Source organism: Chenopodium quinoa, unplaced genomic scaffold, assembly GCF_001683475.1.
Source record: "Chenopodium quinoa cultivar QQ74 unplaced genomic scaffold, ASM168347v1, whole genome shotgun sequence".
NCBI lineage: Eukaryota > Viridiplantae > Streptophyta > Magnoliopsida > Caryophyllales > Amaranthaceae > Chenopodium > Chenopodium quinoa.
This window is the reverse complement of record NW_018745454.1, coordinates 6264556-6286801: the sequence shown is the minus strand read 5'-3', so window position 1 is coordinate 6286801 and position 22246 is coordinate 6264556. Positions and strand designations below refer to the sequence as shown.

At 37.0% G+C, this 22246-nt stretch overlaps 1 protein-coding gene across 2 annotated transcripts; it reads left to right on the top strand.

Moving 5' to 3' along the window:
- Positions 1-15875: 15875 nt before the first annotated feature.
- LOC110714443 (GDSL esterase/lipase At5g08460-like) lies at positions 15876-18314 on the top strand. 2 transcript variants are annotated; one of them, XM_021892956.1, is made up of 3 exons: positions 15877-16350; positions 16667-16900; positions 17882-18314. In XM_021892956.1, exons 1-3 carry the CDS (start codon positions 15946-15948, stop codon positions 17885-17887), a joined length of 645 nt encoding a protein of 214 aa, XP_021748648.1. In that variant the 5' UTR covers positions 15877-15945; the 3' UTR covers positions 17888-18314. The 2 variants fall into 2 exon arrangements, with proteins under 2 accessions (XP_021748647.1, XP_021748648.1); XM_021892955.1 differs by lacking the exon at positions 17882-18314 and having other exon boundaries at positions 15876-16350; positions 16667-17073.
- The last annotated feature ends 3932 nt before the right edge of the window (positions 18315-22246 follow it).

Below are 22246 nucleotides of genomic sequence, written 5' to 3'. Positions count from 1 at the left end.
CAGCAATACTAACTTACTTTAAAACCTTCAAAATCCAAATCAAACAACACTTTAAAACCTTCCCTTTAGTTAAAATTAAAGGCTTATATATAGTTCTTTAAATTTTCTTCATAAAAACCTTAAAATACACTCTTATACATGAAATTACAGCAAGTTCAAAATCTAATAAAAATCTGAAATTATATAAAAACCCCTAAAAAATCTCCCTTTTTAATGGGTGATTAAACCCTCTTTATAAAACATCAAAAGTAGTACTTAGAAACTATTTCCAACACTTAAAACTTCAATAAAAACATATATTTATGCTTAATTAACTTTAAACATAATTAATTTTATTAATCAAACTCAAGGATAATATTTTTAGTATAAAAAAACTTCGTTAAAATCAAAAACTGCCCGAAAATCATATTTAGAGGCTGAATTTGGCCACTAGAGGGTGGTTCACACTACTAAAAGTAGTGATTCTTTCTTAAAACGTTGTTTTTACATGGAAAACACTACTTTTTCATCAAAATCGGATGAGTTCAAAATCTGATCGGGATTAAAACGGGATTAATATTAACGAACGAAAATCTATAAATTAAAACACGAATCTATGTGTTCAAAATAATCTGGAATTAAGTTAAACTAATCAGTACTTATAATCACCAAACTTTCAAAACATCATTACTATAAAAGCCCTAAATCAATTGTCCATAAAAACCCTAAAATCATGATTTTCAATAAATTGAAACCCTAGATTTATAATTCATAAAATATGAAATTTATAACATAAATATAATCTGAAATTTATAATCTTTATACCATTAAAATATAATTTGATACTAAAAATATAATCTTTATACTAAAATCAAAACCCAAAACAATTAAATTAACATTAAGCAAAATAATGAAACAAATGAGGATGAAAATAAGACTAACCTTTTTGTATGGGAAATTTTTGGAGATTCATGGGGTATTTATAGGAGAGAATTATTGTAGGGTAAAAAGAAAGATTGGGCCTCATTAAAATAATGGGTCGATTAAGTAAACAAATGGGTTAGGCTTGTATGATTGGACATAAATTGTAGAATAAAGGTGCATAAAATAATTTGATCAAATAATTTTCGACACGGATTAATAATTTGAAACTTTTGAAATTAAATTATGAAAAATAACAAATAAATATTATAAATAAAATAAATTTTCATTTATAAAATATTTAAAAATACAGGGGATTACAATATGATCCTAAGATGTATCCCCTAGGGTCTTAACACTTTTAGTCACCCGGCCCCTTAACCTCAAAAATTCCTCAAAAAGCGTGGATAATATCCTTCAATTTTGGAATTTTTTGACTTTTTTCGCCCGGAAAAAAAAATAGCTGAGATGTTTAACATGGTCCATAACACCCTCCGGGAGTCCAATTTGGTGGGTGGAACCATCCAATTTGCCTTAAAACGATCAATTTACCAATCCGCAACTTGCATCGATTTTGTGAACTCAAGCATACCATGGACATTTATAACATCATTTAATGGTCATATATGGTTCCAAACGACATTATATGACCCAAAGATGTGTACCCTAAAGTCTCGACACTTTTCAACACCGGACCCCGTAATCTATAAAATTCATCAAAAAGCATGGATATTGCCTTCAATTTTGGAATTTTTTGACCTTTTTTTGAAAAGAAATAAAAATTTGCGAGATGTTTACCATGGTCCCTAATATCCTCCGGCAGTCCAATTAAGTGGGTGGAACCATCCAATTTGCCTTAAAACGGTCAATTTACCAATTCGCAACTTGCACCGATTTTGTGAATTCAAGCCTACCACAAACATCTATGACATCATTTAATGGTCATATATGGTTCGAAACGGCATTATATGACCCTAAGATGTACCCCCTAGAGTCTCAACACTTTTCGCCACCGGCCCTTATAACTTCAGAAATATCTCAAAAATCGTGGATAATAGCTTTAATTTTGGAATTTTTTGACTTTTTTCCCCCGGAAATAAAAATTGAGTGGGTGGAACCATCCAATTTGCCTTAAAACGATCAATTTACCAATTCACAACTCTCACCGATTTTGTGAACTCAAGCCTAACTCGCACATTTAAGACATTATATAATGGTCATATTTGGTTCCAAACGACATTATATGACCCTAAGATATATCCCCTAGGGTCTTAACACTTTTCACCACCGGGCACCTTAACCTCGAAAATTCCTCAAAAACCGTGGATAATAGCCTTGAATTTTGGAATTTTTTGAATTTTTTTCGCCCGGAAATAAAAATTGCCGAGATGTTTAACATGGTCCATAATACCCTCCAGGTGTCCAATTAGGTGGGTGGAACCATCCAATTTGCCTTAAAACGATAAATTTACGAATCCGAAACTTACACCGATTTTGTGAACTCAAGCCTACCATGGATATTTATGATATCATTTAATGGTCATATATGGTTCCAAACGACGTTATATGACCCTAAGATGTATTCCCTAAAGTCTCGACACTTTTCAACACCGGGCCCCTTAACCTAAAAAATTCATCAAAAAGCGTAGATAATAGCCTTCAATTTTAGAATTTTTTGACCTTTTTAAAACAAGAAATAAAAATTGTCGAGATGTTTACCATGGTGCCTTATATCCTCCGGGAGTCCAATTAGGTGGGTGGAACCATCCAATTTGCCTTAAAACGATCAATTTACCAATCCGCAACTTGCACCGATTTTGTGAACTCAAGCCTACCATGGACATTTATGTCATCATTTAATGGACATATATGATTCCAAACGACATTGTATGACCCTAAGATGTATTCCCAAAAGTCCCGACACTTTTCAACACTAGGCCACGTAACCTCAAAAAGTCCTCAAAAAGCGTGGTTATAGCCTTAAATTATTGAATTTTTTGACCTTTTTTTGCCCGGAAATAAAAATTGTCCAGATGTTTACTGTGGACCCTAATATCCTCCGGGTGTCCAATTGAGTGAGGGGAACCATGCAATTTGCCTTAAAATGATCAATTTACCAATTCGCAACTCTCACTGATTTTGTGAACTCAAGCCTACCACGCACATTTAAGACATCATATAATGGTCCTATTTGGTTCTAAACGACATTATATGACCCTAAGATGTATCCCTAGAGATTTAACACTTTTCGCCACCGGGCCCCTTAACCTCAAAAATTCCTCAAAAAGCGTGGATAATAGCCTTCAATTTTGGAATTTTTTGACTTTTTTTCGCCCTGAAATAAAAATTGCCTAGATGTTTAACATGGTCCATAATACCCTCTAGGAGACCAATTAGGTGGTTGGAACCATCCAATTTGCCTTAAAACGATCAATTTACCAATCCGCAACTTGCACCGATTTTGTGAACTCAAGCCTACCATGGACATTTATGTCATCATTTAATGGACATATATGATTCCAAACGACATTATATGACCCTAAAATGTATCCCTTAAGGACTCAACACTTTTCGCCACCGGGCCCCATAACCTCAAAAATTCCTCAAAAAGCGTGGATAATAGCCTTCAATTTTGGAATTTTTTTACCTTTTTTCGCCCGGAAAGATAAATTTCCGAGATGTTTACTATGGTCCCTAATATCCTCCGGGAGTCCAATTGAGTGGGTGGAACCATCCAATTTGCATTAAAATGGTCAATTTACCAATTTTGCAACTTGCACCGATTTTGTGAACTCAAGCCTACCACTGACATTTATGACATCATTTAATGGTCCTATTTGGAACCAAACGACATTATATGACCCTAAGATGTATCCTCTAGGGTCTTAACACTTTTCGCCACCAGGTCCCTTACCCTCAAAAATTCCTCAAAAAGCGTGGATAACAGCCTTCAATTTTGGAATTTTTTGACTTTTTTTGCCCGGAATTAAAAATTTCGAGATATTTAACATGGTCCATAATACCCTTTGGGAGTCCAATTAGGTGGGTAGACCCATCCAATTTTTCATAAAACGATTAATTTACTAATCCGGAACTTGCACTGATTTTGTGAACTCAAGCCTACCACAGACATCTATGACATCATTTAATGGTCATATATGGTTCTAAACGGCATTATATGACCCTAAGATGTACCCTTAGGGTCTCAACACTTTTCGCCACCGGCCTTTATAACTTCAGAAATATCTCAAAAAGCGTGGATAATAGCCTTTAATTTTGGAATTTTTTGACCATTTTTTTAACAAGAAATAAAAATTGCCGAGATGTTTAATTACCATGGTCCCTAATATCCTCTGTGAGTTAAATTAGGTGGGTGGAACCATTTAATTTGCCTTAAAACAGTCCATTTACCAATACGCAACTTGCACTGATTTTGTGAACTGAAGCCTACCATGGACATTTATGACATCATTTAATGGTCATATATGGTTCCAAACGGTATTATATGACCCTAAGATGTATTCCCTAAAGTCTCGACACTTTCAACACCGGGCCCCGTAACCTCAAAAATTCATCAAAAAGCATGGATTATAGCCTTCAATTTTGGAATATTTTCACCTTTTTTTGACAAGAAATAAAAACTGCCGAGATGTTTAATATGGATCCTAATATCCTCCGGGAGTCCAATTGAGTGGGTGGAACCATTCAATTTGCCTTAAAACGGTCAATGTACTAATTCGCAACTTGCCCCGATTTTGTGAACTCAAGCCTACCACAGACATCTAAGAAAACATTTAATGGTCATATATGGTTCCAAATGGCATTATATGACACTAAGATGTACCCCCTAGGGTTTCAACACTTTTCCCCACCGGCCCTTATAACTTCAAAAATATCTCAAAAATCGTGGATAATAACCTTTAATTTTTGAATTTTTAGACCTTTGTTTGACAAGAAATAAAAAATGTCGAGATGTTTACTATGGTCCCTAATATACTCCGGGAGTCCAATTAGGTGGGTGGAACCATCCAATTTGCCTTGAACAGTCAATTTACCAATTCGCAACTTGCACTGATTTTGTGAACTCAAGCCTACCATAAACATCTATGAAATCATTTAATGGTCATATATGGTTCCAAATGGCATTATATGACCCTAAGATGTACCCCCTACGGTCTCAACACTTTTCGCCACCGGCCCTTATAACTTCAAAAATATCTCAAAAAGCGTGGATAATAGCCTTCAATTTTTGAATTTTTTGACCTTTTTTTGACAAGAAATAAAAAATGCCAAGATGTTTACTATGGTCCCTAATATCATCCGGGAGTCCAATTAGGTGGGTGGAACCTTTCAATTTGCCTTAAAACATTCAATTTACCAATTCGCAACTTGCACCGATTTTGTGAACTCAAGCCTACCATGGACATTTATGACATCATTTAATGGCCGTAAATGGTTCCAAACGACATTATAAGACCCTAAGATGTATTCCCTAAAGTCTCAACACTTTTTTCCACCAGACCCTGTAATCTCAAAAAATTCCTCAAAAAGCGTGGATAATAGCCTTTAATTTTGGAATTTTTTGACCTTTTTTCGTCCGGAAATAAAAATTGCCGAGATGTTTACTATGGATCCTAATATCCTCCGGGAGTCCAATTAGGTGGTTGGAACCATCCAATTTTCCTTAAAACGATCAATTTACCAATTCGCAACTCCCACCGATTTTGTGAACTCAAGCCTACCACGCATTTAAGACATCATACAATGGTCATATTTGGTTCTAACGGCATTATATGACCCTAAGATGTATCCCCTAGGGATTTAACACTTTTCGCCACCGGGCCCCTTAACCTCAAAAATTCCTCAAAAAGCGTGGATAATAGCCTTCAATTTTGGAATTTTTTGACTTTTTTTCGCCCTGAAATAAAAATTGCCTAGATGTTTAACATGCTCCATAATACCCTCCAGGAGACCAATTAGGTGGGTGGAACCATCCAATTTGCCTTAAAACGATCAATTTACCAATCCGCAACTTGCACCGATTTTGTGAACTCAAGCCTACCATGGCCATTTATTTCATCATTTAATGGTCATATATGGTTCCAAACGACATTATTTGAACCTAAGATGTATTCCCTAAAGTCTCAACACTTTTCAACACCGGGCCCCGTAACCTCAAAAATTCATCAAAAAGCGTGGATAATAGGCTTCAATTTTTTAATTTTTGACCTTTTTTTGACAAGAAAGAAAAATTGTTGAGATGCTTACCATGGTCCCTCTTATCCTCCGGGAGTCCAATTAAGTTGATGGAACTATCCAATTTGCCTTAAAACGGTCAATTTACCAATTCGCAACTTGCACCGATTTTGTGAACTCAAGCCTACCACAAACATTTATGACATCAGTTAATGGTCATATATGGTTCCAAATGACATTATATGACCCTAATATGTATCCCCTAGTGTCTCAACACTTTTCACCACCGGGCCCCGTAACCTCAAAAATTTCTCAAAAAGAATGGGTAATAGCCTTCAATTTTGGAATTTTTTGACCTTTTTTGGCCCAAAAATAAAAATTGTCGAGATGTTTACCATGGTCTCTAATTATTCTCCGAGAGTCCAATTAGGTGGGTGGAACCATCCAAGCTGCCTTAAAACGATCAATTTACCAATTCCAACTTGCACCGATTTTGTGAACTCAAGCCTATCACGGACATTTATGACAATATATAATATTCATATATGGTCCCAAATAGCATTGTATGATTCTAAGATGTATCGTCTAGGGTCTTAATACTTTTCTCCATCAGGCGCCGTAACCTCAAAAATTCCTCAAAAAGGTTGGAATAGCCTTCAATATTTAAAAATATTTTGACCTATTTTTGCCGGGAAATAAAAATTGCCGACTTGTTTTACCATGGTCCCTAATACCCTCCGGGAGTCCGATGGAGTGGGTTGAACCATCCAATTTTCCTTAAAACGGTCAATTTATTAATTCGTAACTTGCACTGATTTTGTGAACTCAAGCCTACCATAAACATCTATGAAATCATTTAATGGTCATATATGGTTCCAAACGGCATTATATGACCCTAAGGTGTACCCCCTAGGGTCACAACACTTTTCGCCACCGGCCCTTATAACTTCAAAAATATCTCAAAAAGCGTGGATAATAAGCCTTCAATTTTGGAATTTTTTGACCTTATTTTGCCCGAAAATAAAAATTTCCGAGATATTTACCATGGTCTCTAATATCCTCCGGGAGTCCAATTAGGTGGGTGGAACCATCCAATTTGCCTTAAAACGGTCAATTTACCAATTCGCAACTTACACCGATTTTGTAAACTCAAGCCTACCACGGACATTTATGACATCATTAAATGGTCATATATGATTCCAAATGGAATTATATGACCCTAATATGTATCCTTTAGGGTCTCAACACTTTTCGCCACTGGCCCAAATAACATAAAAAAATCCTCAAAAAGCGTGGATAATAGCCTTAAATTTTGGAATTTTTTGACCTTTTTTAGCCCGGAAATTAAAATTGTCGAGCTGTTTACCATGGTCCCTGATATCCTCTGGGAGTCCAATAAGGTGGGTGGAACCATCCAATTTGCCTTAAAACGGTTAATTTACCAATTCGCAACTTGCACCGATTTTGTAAATTCAAGCCTACCACGGACATTTATGACCTCATTTAATGGTCATATATGGTTCGAAACGGCATTATATGACCCTAAGATGTATCCCCTAGGGTATCAACACTTTTTGACACCGGGCCCCGTAACCTCAAAAATTCCTTAAAAAGTGTGGATAATAGCCTTCAATTTTGGAATTTTTTGACCTTTTTTTGGCCCAGAAATAAAAATTGCCGAGATGTTTATCATGGTCCGTAATACCCTCCGAGAGTCCAATTAGGTGTGTGGAACCATCCAATTTGCCTTAAAACGGTCAATTTGTCAATTCGCTACTTGCATCGATTTTGTAAACTAAAGCCTACCACCACTAGTAGAAAATATCAAAAAGGCACCCCCTAATTGGCACCGGTTCAGTCCAAACTGGTGCCAAAAATGGCCTAAAAAATTTGTGGGAAGCTGAACCAGAGTAAAAGGCACCGGTTCACTTCAAACCGGATGCATAAAGGCCACCGGTTTGAACCGGTGCCTTTATGAACCGGACCTTTAATTATTAAATAAAAAAGTCGGCCATTATTTACTTATAACCCTAAAAAACTTAATTGATCCTTCTCTCTCCTCTCACTCCGCCTCTTTACTCTCTCCTCTCCCTTCTCTCTCCTCCGCTATCTCCTCTAGCTCTCCTTCCCAATTTCTTCTTTTTCTCTTCGAACATCTCCGCAACAACAACAACAACAACAACAACACCGCAACAACAACAACAACAACAACAACAACAACAACAACAACAACAACACTACTGCAAAGCCGCCGCCACCACCGTAACATCAACACCACAAATTTCGATGTTGTAAGTCGATTTTCTCATTGTTTTTCGATTTCTGGGTTAATTTTCGGTTACAATAATCGATTGTTGGGTTAATGCATGCGTTTTTGGGTGTTTTTTTGTATGGGTTTGTTCGAAGTTGAATATTTTGGGTTAATACAAGTTGATTTTGGTTTGTTCGAAGTTGATTTTGGGTTTAATTGATTTGATGAGTGTCTTCGAAATTTTTTATGGGTTTCTTCAAAAACTTTTGGCTTAATCCACCACGAACACATGCATGAGCAAGGTTAGGGTATAATTTCTTGATTTTAATTCGATTTTTTTTTTATTATTTTCTGGGTTGTTAACTGATTTTCGAATTTTCTTTTATTTTAATCGATTTATTTTTTATTTTAATCGATTTTAATTTGTTTTTTTTAAGTGATTTTCGATTTTCTAGTTTGGTATGTGACGGGCGTTAGAACGGTCGCACATTCCACACTCAATCAAATAAATTTATAAATCCTAAAACTAACCCCTAAACAAGTCTAGTGGTAAGTTCGGAGTCGAACCACAAGGAACGGTAATGCTAGATTGTTCTTAATCTAATGCCTAAGCTATGCCGAAGTCGGTTTATGGATAGTGGACACTACAACTACACTAACACACATATAAAGATCAAGATATTACAAAGTCTACTAGGGGCAAAGATCCACTTTGAACAATTAACAAGTTAATGGGAATCGATTTGATAATCAATCATGCAAAGAAAGAATTAAAATGGGAATTAATTACCATCAAGAGCAATCTCTCAAATTCCTAGCCTAGATCCCTCATTGACTAGGTGCATAGAAGAAATTTACCCAAAATGCAATCAAATATATAAATTCTAATTCACAATCCCTTGTCAAACTAGAACTAACATGCAATTAAGTTTGCTATCTTGGGAGATCAATCCAATTTAAAACAAACAACATGCCATCATCAATTCAATCAATTTAATCACACAATTATCATCAAATTTATCTCAAATAACTCAATTAACCATAACAAAGCTTCACTCAACACCTAGTAGAAGGAAATCTACTCAAACATGATTAACAAAGAAATTAATAAAGCATAAAGAGAGAAGAGAGTAAGAAATGCTCATTGATATAAAATGAAGATCTTCAAATCATCAAATTCCTCCTTTGATTATCCAAAATCCATGAAAACCATTGTTTCTCTCACTTTCTCTCTCTAAAATTTTGAGAGTTTCTCTCTCTAAAACCTAAAACTAACCTAAAATCTGTTCTCAACTAAAAAATTCCCTTACAAAATTTGCTTAGGAAGCTCCGCAAAAAGTCAGCTGAAACGGGAAAAGGTCCGACCGAACTCTGTGTAGGTTCGGTCGGACTCAGGGTAGGTTCGGCCGAACTCAGGGTAGGTTCGGTCGAACCTCCCTGATCCTTGTTTGGTCGAACTTTCCTGGTTCGACCCCTCCTGTAAACATGCTGAAAACTTGGTTGAAACTGCCTTGGAGGTTCGGTCGAACTTTTCAAAAGTTTGACCACACCATGGTTCGACCCAACCTCTTAAAGGTTCGGCCACACCTCCTCTTGAACTTCCTCTTCTTGCTTCCTCTTCTTCCCTTTTGCTCCTCTAGTCTTTGTCCATGCCTCCATACTTGGCCAAGGGGCCTCCTACCGTGCTTAGGACCGTCATGGAACCTGCAAAAGATAGCAAAGATCACGAGAGCATGGGGATGATAAAATTATGCATAAAGATTATCAAAACAAGCGCAAATAAGCATACTTTTCATCCATAAAAGAAAAGGAAGCCATAAGAGGAGAAAAGAGGTAGAAAACCTAAGAAAAACAGGAGAAAAGAGACCAATACACTACCCCTAAGGGTAACATAAATGTCACTCATCAGTATGTTAATCAATTTTTAAACTTATTTTAATTCGAATTTTTTTTAATTTCTGGATTTTTTTTTGTCAAATTTTTATTTTATTTTATGGGTTTAATTGATGTTCTGGGTTTTAATTGATTTTCTGGGTTTTAATTGATGTTCTGGGTTTTTGAACTGATTTCCCCCCCCCCCCCGATTTTCTAGGTTTTTTTTTGGGTTTTTGAACTGATTTTCTTTTTTTTTTTTTTTCGATTTTCTGGGTTATTTTTTTTTTCGCAGCTAAATCATGTTAATCGATTCATTTTGGTTGTTTTAATTGGTGCAGGTATATGGATTTAGATCTTAAATCGAAGAATCAACATTCAAGTATATTGATTTAGATGTTGTATAGGTTTTTTTATTTATTGTGAAGTTGTAATTTTTTTTTTATTTATATTGTAATTTTTTTTTTGATTTATATGTTGTAATTTTTTTTTATTTTGTTTTAGCTGTTGTAATTTCTTTTGATCTATACTGTAAATTTTTTTTGATTATATATATATAATGAACAGATTTGATTATATTAATATTTTGGCACTTTTGGTTAATACAGATTTGGTTGATACAGATTTATTTTTTAAGTAAAAAAAATATTAATATTTTGGCACTTTTGGCACCGGTTAACCGGTGCCAAAAACAGTGAATTTAAATTTTTTGGGATTTTTTGGCACCGGTTTACCGGTGCCTTTTTAAATCTCTTATTGGCACCCCCCACATTGGCACCGGTTCAAACCGGTGCCTTAAGCCGGGTTTGAACCGGTGCCAATTTCATTTTTTCACGTAGTGCACGGACATTTATGGCATCATTTAATGGTAATTTATTGTTTCAAACGTCATTATATGACCCCGAGATATATCAAATAAAACCTCATTTCTTTTCGACACTTGGCCCCGAAACCTCACAAATTTCTCAAAAGGCGTGGATATTAGCATTAAATTTTGGAATTTTTAGTTTTTTTTTCACCGGGAAATAATAATTTCCGAAATGTTTACCATGGTCCCTAATATCCTTTGGTGGGTGGAACCATCTAATTTTCCTTTTAAACGACCTATTTACCGGTTTATTACTTGCACCGATTTCATTAACTCAAGCCTACCACGAACATTTATGACAACATATAATGATCATATATCGTTCCAAACGCCATTATATGACCCTGAGATGTATCCCCTAAAATATTAATACTTTTCCACACTGGGCCCCGAAACCTCCAACGCAAAAGGCGTGGATATTAGCCTTCAATTTTGAAATTTTTTGATTTTTTTCGCCCGAAAAGAAAAATTACAGAAATGTTTACCATGGTTCCTAATACCCTCCGGGAGTCCAATTGGGTGGATGAAATTATCTAATTTTCCTGTAAACGACCAATTTACCGATTTACAACTTGCACCGATTTTATTAATTCAAGCCTATCACGATCATTTATGACAAGAAATATATGATCATACCAAACGGAATTATATGACCCCAAGATGTATCCCATAAAATATCAAGACTTTTCGACACCGGGCCCCGAAACCTCCAAAATTTCTCAAAAAGCGTGGATATTAGCCTTTAATTTTGGAACTTTTTGACTTTTTTTCGCCTGAAAATAAAAATTGCCGAAATGTGTACGATGGTCCCTAATACCCTCTAGGAGTCCAATTTGGTGTGTGGAACCATTCAATTTGCTTTTAAACGGCCAATTTGCCGGTTTCCAACTTGCACCGATTTACTGGTTTACCACGGCCAATTTAATTAACTTGCACCAAACCCGACTTGAACTGAAATTGATCCAAACCCGTTTTTACCCGTCAAAGCCCGAATTTAACCCGAATTTTTACTAAATTTACCTAAATTCAACTGACATGTTCCTAACCCTACCCGAATTTAACCTAACCTGTTACGAACCCGACCCGAAATTAAACCGACTTGTTATTGACCTAACCCAATTCAACCCGACTTGTTATTGACCCGACCTGAATTTTACCATACCTATTACTTACCCAACCTAAAAATTCAACCCGATCTATTACTAACCCGACTCGAAATTAACACGACTTGTTATTGACCCGACCTAAATTCAACCCAAACTGTTCCTGACCCGATTTCAAATCACCTTAAATGCAATTCAGACCACCTTATCACTAGTAGAATAAACTTGATGGGCAGCCACAAATGGCAAGCGGTTTTTGAAGTCCGCTTGCCAAAATGTAAATGGCAAGCGGTTTTGGATGAACCGCTTGTCAAAATGCCAATGGCAAGCGGTTTTGCATGAACCGCTTACCAAAATGTAAATGGAAAGCGGTTTGAGCATTGAACCGCTTGCCATTTGGTCAAAAAAACCCTAGAAAATTAAAACTAGCTCACGGCCTCATCTTCTCTCTCCTCTGTCCCCTTTCCCCTCATTTTCACGCTCTCTCTCCTCTGATCTATCCCCTCATTTTTTCTTTCTCCTCTCATTTTCACGCTCTCTCTCCTCTATCTCCCCTCCATCCTTTATCTTCGTCTCTTTCTTCTCTTATCTCCTTACTCAGCCTCCCTTTTTTCCTTTCTCACGCATCACCACAACGAAGAACGACGGACACATATCTCACGCCTCACCACAACGAAGAACGACGAACGCCTCAGTACCCAACGACGAGAATGAAGAAAACGTTTGGGTTCAGTTTTCCGGCTCGACGTTAGGGTTCAGATCGCTGCTTCTCAAGTCATATCTCACTTGATTTTCCGGTATTTCATTAAATTTTTAGCTAATTTTCGAGTTTTTGCATATATTATGTTTGTGTATAATTTAAGATTTGAACCCGGTATGTTTGTGTATAATTTTTGAGTTTTTAGCTTTAAAATTTTGTTGTTTATAATTAAAGATCTGAACTCGGTATGTTTGTGTATGATTTTCAAGTTTTTAGCTTTAAAATTTTGTTGTTCATAATTTAAGATCTGATTTTTTTTTTTTTTACACAAAAGATCTGAAATTAAGTTAATAATTATTGTTGTTTATTTTTTCAATTTTTTTTTTGGCAGATACGGTGAATCGGGATAGGGTGGTGGTGGTAATACGGGTTAAGGTGGTTGGTGGTGGCGGCTGGTGGTGTGCACGGCTGGTGAACAAGAGTAGCATCAGTTTTAATATGCTTGTTTTTTTTATGAAAATGTAATATTACAATAATTAATTAATAAAAATATTATTGTTTTTGCATATATTATGTTTGTGTTTCAATTTAATTGAAAAAACTAAAAAAATAAAAAATAAAAAAAAAATATTTTTTATACCCATAATGGGCAGCGGTTTGGCGCCAAAACCGCTGCCCTTTCACTACAAATGGCAAGCGGTTCTGAACCGCTTGCCATTTAAAAGGCTAATGGCAAGCCCCCTAATGGCATGCGGTTCGAAACCGCTTCCCATTAGGGGGTTTGAACCGCTTGCTATTATGTTTATTCTACTAGTGTAATATTGTTGATCATAGCATTTTGTCTTGGGAGACCAAGTAAGTCCAGGCTAGCTAGTAAAAGAAAGGAGCAACATCATCATCAAATTTATGAGTTAAATATAATATATATTTGTTAATTGGTCAAAGGAGATCATTATATTCCTAAATTATAGATTATAATTCTCTAGTATATTTCCATATATATTATAGTCAAAGGAAATAATTAGCTTGATAAAAATGATAATTATCTATTTATACTTAGTTGAACCCGAATATGACCTCACTTGTAAATAACCCAACCTGATTGTAACCTGCAAATTATTGACTTGAACATAATCCGACTTGAATCCGAGAATGACCTGACTTGGAAATGACACAACCTGATTATAATAACCCACAAATTATTGACTTGAACCGAACCCGACTTAAACCCGAGAATGACCCGACTTGAAAATGACCCGACCTGATTATAATCTGCAAATTATTGACTTGAACCGAACCCGACTCAAACCCGAGAATGACCCGACCTGATTCTAACCCGCAAATTATTGACTTGAACCAAGCTCGACTCGAACCCGAGAATTACCCAAACCCTTTTAACCCGTGAAAACCCAAATTCAACCCGACCTATTGTTCACCCGACCTGAATGTAACCCGACCTAAATCTGACCCAAACCTGATAAGAAGTATGATCCGACGTTACCCGACTTAAGCATGACCCAACCCAAACCTGACCCGCATAGGTTATGGAATTAATCTGAATTGACCTGACTCACTCTTACCGACCCAAACCCGACCCGTTTACCTAAATTGACAGCTCTATTTACATATATACTACTATTATATCTAAAGGCGGACTATCTAATTACTTGCAACACTTTTCTATTATGGAAATTGTTTATTATTTACAACACTTTCTATTTTTGACATTTTTTCTCTCTATCTCTCTTCTACCCATACGGGTCCCTTTTATTTATTTTTTCTTTATTTCTCTCCTCTTTAATACTTACCTCCGTTTTTTATTAGTTGACACATATTCCTTTTTAGGAAGTTTTTATTTAGTTGATACATTTTCTTTTTGGGTAAGTTTTATACCTTGCGTTTTAAAAGTACCCCACTTGCTTTATCATTCTCTCTCACTCACCCGCCTCTCTTTAATATATGTGCCTAAATTGAACATGACAACTAAATAGAATCGTAGAAAGTAATTGTTCAGGAGACCATGAAAATAAAAGTGTTGCAACTAAAAAAATACAGAGAAAGTATTAAAAGGTACTACCTCCGTTACATATTAATTGCAACGCAGCAATGATTAGACATTTTTTCTCTCTACTTTATGTCAAATCGTTGCAAAATAATATGTAACAAAGATAGTATATCTCAAATAGCATCGTCATGATATGCAAGTATATTATACCAGTACTCCATAAGCAATACCCGTGGAAATCATCGTCATTCCATCAATTACTTTTCCCACGCGGGACGTAGCCTCGCAACACCCGTGGAAATCATGGAGGTATTTTTGGCAGAACGGGCCAAGGGCACCTTGCTACCATGCATGTTACGATACATAATAAAACATGGATTTGAGGTGAGTACGAAAATGACCAGTACTCTCATTTTTTTTTTAATCCAATTATTTACTGGTCATGTGCTTAGAAAAAGTATGGTTAAGCTAAAATGAGGGCCGGATTTCAACCTTTAATTATCTACATTTGGTAAGATTTAAACCCTAAACATTACGGAGTAAAATTCTATGGAAACTTGATACAAAATTAAAACAAATGAATATGTGATAGAAGAAGAAATGGGTTGTTAGTCATTTATTTTAAACCAAGACTAATTTAAAACATTTAATTTATAAAAAAAAATATTTAATTTAAACCAAGACTAAAATACTCAAATTTAATTTTACTACAAGCTAATCAATTCAAGTTAAAGTGTTGGAGTACCAGCTAATTAATTCATATTTTATAGTACATGCTAATTCATTTAAGTTTTATAGTACAAACTAATTAATTGACAATAAGAATAACAAATTTAATTACAAGAAAATGGAATCATAAATTAAAACATACGGAGTATTAATAATCCTATATAATGACTCGGGGCATCACTCGCACCAAATAATACTAGTTGAATCATTTAAAACGTGCACTTTCTATGATGTATCAATCAATTATTCCTCCTACATTATATATATATTGGCTACATATATACCCCTTTCATTTCATCAAATTATAGAAACACTTCAAACATGGCTATAAATTTAAGTAAACACTTACGTATCATCGTCTCCCTTTGTTTCTTTGCATTTGCTTGTTTTTGCAGTGCAAATAACAAGCCTAGAAACGGAGGCGGGTTTAAGGGAATGTTCATCTTTGGTAGCTCAGTAGTCGACAATGGAAACAATAACAACCTTAAAGGTAGCACGTCCAAAGCCAATTTTTTACCATATGGTATTGATTTTAATGTTGGTCCAATAAAACCAACAGGCAGATTCTCAAATGGGAAGAATGTTGCTGATTTAATTGGTGATCATCTTAAGCTTCCTTTGATTCCTTCTTTTGCTAATACTCAAACTCAAGGCGATTCTATCCTTTACGGTGTCAACTTTGCTTCTGGTGGCTCCGGCATTTTTAATGAAACCGGCGTAATTTGGGTAAATATAATTAAACTTACACGTTTTTATTATATGTTGTACTATTGTCAAAATGTATATATATTTATACTTCAATTCTTATATCTTTGTATAAAATATATGGTGTGCCTAGACTAGGCAAACGAGTTTGTTTAGGTCAGGTTAATTAATTTGAGACGAATTATTTTGTAGTCTTTTTTTTTTTTTTTTTTTTGGATTGGGTTTAACTGTGTAAGTAAGCATCGGGTACTTGGGTCAACTTAGGAATAGTAATTGCACAAACAGGAAAAAATCACAAACTCATTTCAATTCTCCTTTTGTCTTATTAATAAAACAGGGAAAGGTGATCTCTTTACATGAGCAAATTACAAACTTTGAAGGGGTGACCTTGCCAAAATTAGAAAGCCGGTTGAGAAGTCAAAGAGATAAGATACTCCCTGATTATCTATTTTTGGTAGCTGCTGGAAACAATGACTACACTTTTCAATTATTACTTTCCCCCCAAAACGCTTCTCAATCTGCCCAAGCCTTTGCTGCAAAGCTTATCGATTTTTATTCTGTTCAACTCAAGGTACGTAAAACGTCTATAAACCATAAAACTGTATACTATCCATCTGCTTGTATGCGCAGAATTTAACTGTTACATTACTAGTTCATACCCGTGAACTATATATATACTTCACATATTGTACTGTGTTACACTTTCAGTATGACAATTAATTTTGGAAGGGAGGAGTATTTGTCAATTACTGTCTAATTGTCGTTTTTTCATATGTTATTTGGTGATTTGATATTTGATAGAGATTATACAAGGCCAGAGCTAGGAATTTCCTATTGCTATCAGCATATCCCCTAGGATGCATCCCTCCAGTAAGCAAAGGCAAAGGATGCTTACCAGAAATAAATGCCTACGGGCCTGTTCATATTTACTGAATTGAGCTGAACTGAACTAATTAGAGCTAAACTGAACTGAACTGAACTGATTAGAGCTGAACTGAATTGAACTGAACTGAACTAAACTGAAAATAAGTAAATATGAACAGGCCCTACATTTCTGTATTTTATGATAAGTTGATTTCCAAGGTTAAACAGATGAAACACGAATTGCCTGGTTCAGACTTTATGATTCTCGATTCTGTTAAAGTCATCACGGATATTCTAAACAACGGGAATTCAACAGGTAGTATAATCTCTGTCTCAAATAAATCTCATTTCTTCTAAACAATGATGTTATGACGTAGTATTGCCTTATGTTATTAATTGTTTATGCCACGTATACTCTAGCTAACGTGGAGAATGGAGACTAGATACAAATGTAGCTCAAAGTTTATAATATTGACCTTAAAAAGTCAAATTGTAACAAATAATTTGTGACCTATAGCAGTGGAAATACCCTTTTACGAAAACCTGAAAAATGTAGCTTATGAAGAAATATTTGACCTAGTACAATTTTTTCTTATCTTGTATTGCATGCACTATGTACTATGTTACAAGGTTATACACACTTGATGAGTTGTTTTGGTAATTCGAAAATCGAAATAATTGTGCGTAGGTTTGAGCAATGTGAATGATCCTTGCTGTGAACTTACATCAAGTGAATCTCCAACAAGTGAATCGTCATGCAAGGTTAATGGCACCCCCTGCGATGATCGGAGACGCTATGCCTTTTTTTTATCTCAATCATTACTCAGAATCCGCATGCGCTGCCATAGCAGCTAAGGTTTATGGCTCTCGTAACAAGTCCGAAGTTTTTCCGGTTAATCTTCACCGATTTTCTCATCGCCAACACTCGAATTTGCACTAGTTATAAACTCAACAAATTATGCCATTTGTTTGATTTGAGATTCATCGATGTTCCTCTCTTTTATTTGACATTATTGGCTCAATGATCTATATTGATCGATATGGGTTAAACAATTAAAATTCCCATGTTTTTCATGAAATAAATAAAAATGTATGTTTCGAGCGAGCTAATGAATTTACCAATCAGCTACAATTTGTGCTTATCTAGTGAAAATAGATGCAGGGCATGCATTTATACTAGCTACTATGTCTAAAGACAGACTTAATTGTAATTTGTACGCGTGTATCTTTTCTTAATTTAAAAATATCGCTAACACAAGATTATCACACTAACAAATAAATGACTGCTTGGAAGCACGCACTATGTATCAAGTTTTATATCATTAGGCACAACAAAGCAACATTAACCTATCGTGCAATGCTAGCAATTGGTTTCACTGCATAAGAGATCTTAAATTAGGATGTTATACAATACTCTATCGATCGATGAGACGATAACAACCTAGTATATAATTAATCCTCATATGAGATACGAGTATGATATATTTGGAGTGTTATAGATTGATTATAGTAAGATAATCTATGTCATTAGTTTAGGATATATATTCTTTATCGCAGAGTAAGTAAAATTTATGATTAGTTTGCTTGTAATTACAATTTACAAAGAAACATCATCACATGCAATCAGTTATACCATAAATACATAAAATATTTAGATATAGCCAATTGTGCCCAACTTGTATTAGATAATTATATTAGCTAATAATCTAATACATTATTCAAATTGTCCATTATGAATAACAGATGGGATCAATTTTTTTTTCTTCATAATTTCGTAAGAAACCCCAACTACTAAATCTCCAAAATTTAAGAAAAGGATAATCCGCCGAATTCTGATGACTTGCCAATTTTTTAAGGTTATATTTAGGACCTCTTTCCTGTCTTACATACTAGGACGTTTTTTCAAAGTGAGCCAATTTTGGCAAATATTAACCAAAATGGTTGCGTGGCAAAAGTATTTACCAAACTAAGCTTCCAGGCTAAAACGCTGTCTCGGTCAGCGTTTTATGCCTGGGTTTTTTTAAAAAAAAAATCAACCTAAAAACGCTGTCTGGGACAGCGTTTTTGTTGTTGACCTTTTTTTTTAAATTTTTGTAATTGCCTTTTATTTATAAAAATGTTTTTAAAAAACAAAAACAGTTATACCAAAGACGCTGTCCCAGACAGCGCTTTATGTACAAACTTCCTTGTACCTAAAACGCTGTCTCAGACAGCGTCTTATTTTTAACCTAAAACGCTGTCTGAGACAGCGTTTCTCTGCTGGTGTGCAAAACAGCAGCAGAATCAGCCTTTTGCCACTGATCTGCCACTTTCTTCTGCCCCCACCCACCACCCCCTGCCATGATTCTTGCCACCACAATCCACCAACAACCCCCACCATCGACCACCATCTGCCACCACTTTTGACCTCCAACAACACTTCAACCAGCTCCACCACCAACCCCAACCATTCAACAACCGTCGATAACCACCCACCACAACCAACAACACTAAAACCACCATGAACAACCACATTAACCACCACGGGCCATCCTTTCTTCCCCATTTTCGACTATGGATTCCAAATGTCTGTTGCTTAATGTACATTAGCCCTGAAGGATCTATTTTGACTGACATAAATCCGATTTGGATAAATAAGCAAACAAAACTTCAAAACACAAACAGATTCATTCAACCAGCATGTCTTATATTGATAATGCAATCGTTATATACAGCATTCCAGGAAAAAGGAAAAAACAATGATACAATACGTTCACTACTCATCAATTTGGTGTAACCCTTCCCTAGCCTCACTGTCGTCCCTTCGTCTTGGACGACGCCGAGTGTAATGGTGAATGGTGGTGAATGGGTTTCGGCGCGGGGGGGGGGGGAGGAGTGAGCTGGCTGGACGATGCGTCCTCCTGGGTTCTGAAGGGTGCAGAACTGTGGAAGATGTACTCCTCTGCCTCTGTGTGCGACGTAGGATCACCTCCACTGCTACTCTGGCCGGGGTCGAACCGCGAATGGATGGAGTGACCATCATCACCGTCCCGCTGTTGGATGAGATGACCGTGACCATGTCTGCGTAAGGAAGTCGCGGACATATCTCGCATCCGCTGGACCTGGGCTCTGGTGGGTCCGTCTATAAGGGCGAGGGACAGTGCATCATACATCGCCACCATATCCGCCGCCTGTAGTAATCATCGATCAGTCGAGTACATGATATTTAAAAAAGTTAAAAAATGAGGATGATAAGTATAGTAAAAGAAACTCACATATCCGCTAATGATGTCATGTGCCGGGTGGTAATGGGTGGACGGTGGTGTGTAGCTGGGGTTGATGAAACGGCGTGTGATAAGCCTGTACCACACCATGTACGGATCGTCATGATCCATAACGCCTTGCATGGGATAACCCTGAACGACATGACCCAACCGCTGCTCCCATAGCTGAAGATACTGCCAATGCTCCAGTGCCCAGTTTGTATCCGTCTTTCCCCGACGGTCAATGTCGTGAAGGCGCACGACAGTGTCACAGTTCTGGGGAATAAGCTGCTGCAGTCCGAACTGTCGCATGACGCGGTCAGGTAGGTGACTCTCCACAACCTCGAAACAGATCAGGGGGACCCGGGCACGCCACTCTCCCTGATGCTCCAGTAGATGTGCAGGCATGACATCTACCAACTCCGGTACATACGGATCTCATGTGATCTGCAATAACACATCCTAAATAAGTTAGTCCACAATCAGTATACACAGTACCTAAATGCTTACAAATGTCTTCAGAGTTTGTACCTGATCCTCAGTGAGTCGATCAAGGGCGTCTCGGTAGTATGGGAGACCCGTCGCCGCATGTGCCTGTGTGAGTCTGGGGACCATCCACCTGGGGCAACAAATTTGGTAAGTATGTTTACAAAATGAAATCGTATATGGGAAAAAAATGACAATTGTTACAAACCTGCAACCGTAAGCCTCATCAGCTGCAGGGCGAGGCGGAGCGATGTACGGCTCATACTGGTCATCCTGGTCCTGCTACCCCGGACGATGTACAGCAGGCCTCCCTGGTCTTCCTACGTGGATGTGCTCCCAAGCCCATAGCTTCAATAGCAAAACACAAAACTATGTTAAATATGACATTACTCATTGCATAATTCGCTTGTGATAATATACGTAGTATAACTGAAGCACAAACAGAGGTCCTCCAATCTCGAGCGCACCACTCCATGAGGCTCTGCAAAGTTGGCGATACAACACCGCCAGAGAGGCACTACCCCAGCTGTATCCACGGATATGCTCCCAGTCGTGGTCTAACAGCTGTAGGTAAATAAGCTGCAAGTGGCTCCCGCTCTTGTTGCCGAACAACACGCCGGATATGAGGAAGAACAAGTACGCTCGAGCGTATCTCTGTATTGTGGCCTCATCGGCCTCCGCAGGCAAGCCCTGGAAAGTATCTCGTAACCAGACCGTCCTCAAGGCGGAGCCCCTAACATCGTTGGGACCCGGCTGCACCCCGAGAACCCGCACAACCAATCCAACGGGATCGACTAGAAATGATCCCGTCACCGCAGTCCCCTGTACTGGAAGGCGCGTAAGTATTGCCACGTCCCGCAATGTCACAGTCGCCTCCCCAACTGGTAGGTGGAAGGAGTGCGTCTCCTGCCTCCATCTCTCCACTAACGCCGTGACAAGGTGTCGGTCGATCTCCCTGAATCCCAAGCGATGTACACCGCCAAAGCCAGCGTACGTCACGTACTCAAGGCACCGATCATGGACAACCCAGGGGGTCCTGTAGTGCCTGCACTGTAGTGGCTTCGCTAAGTCACCCTGAAAACACAGGAGCATTTATAAGTAACAAAAGATAGTACATCAAAGAATCCAAAAACGTTAAAGATGAATCATTACCGTCAGGTTCCATACGTCGACGCTCCGATGGGTGTCTTGTAGTGTCAGGACAGAAGGGTCAACAGGTCCGGGTGTCCTATCCTGTACGTCCATGATATTTGTTCATGGAAAACGTTAAACACCAAACACTAACACAATATATTGAATACTAATTTCGATTGAAAGGCATAAAC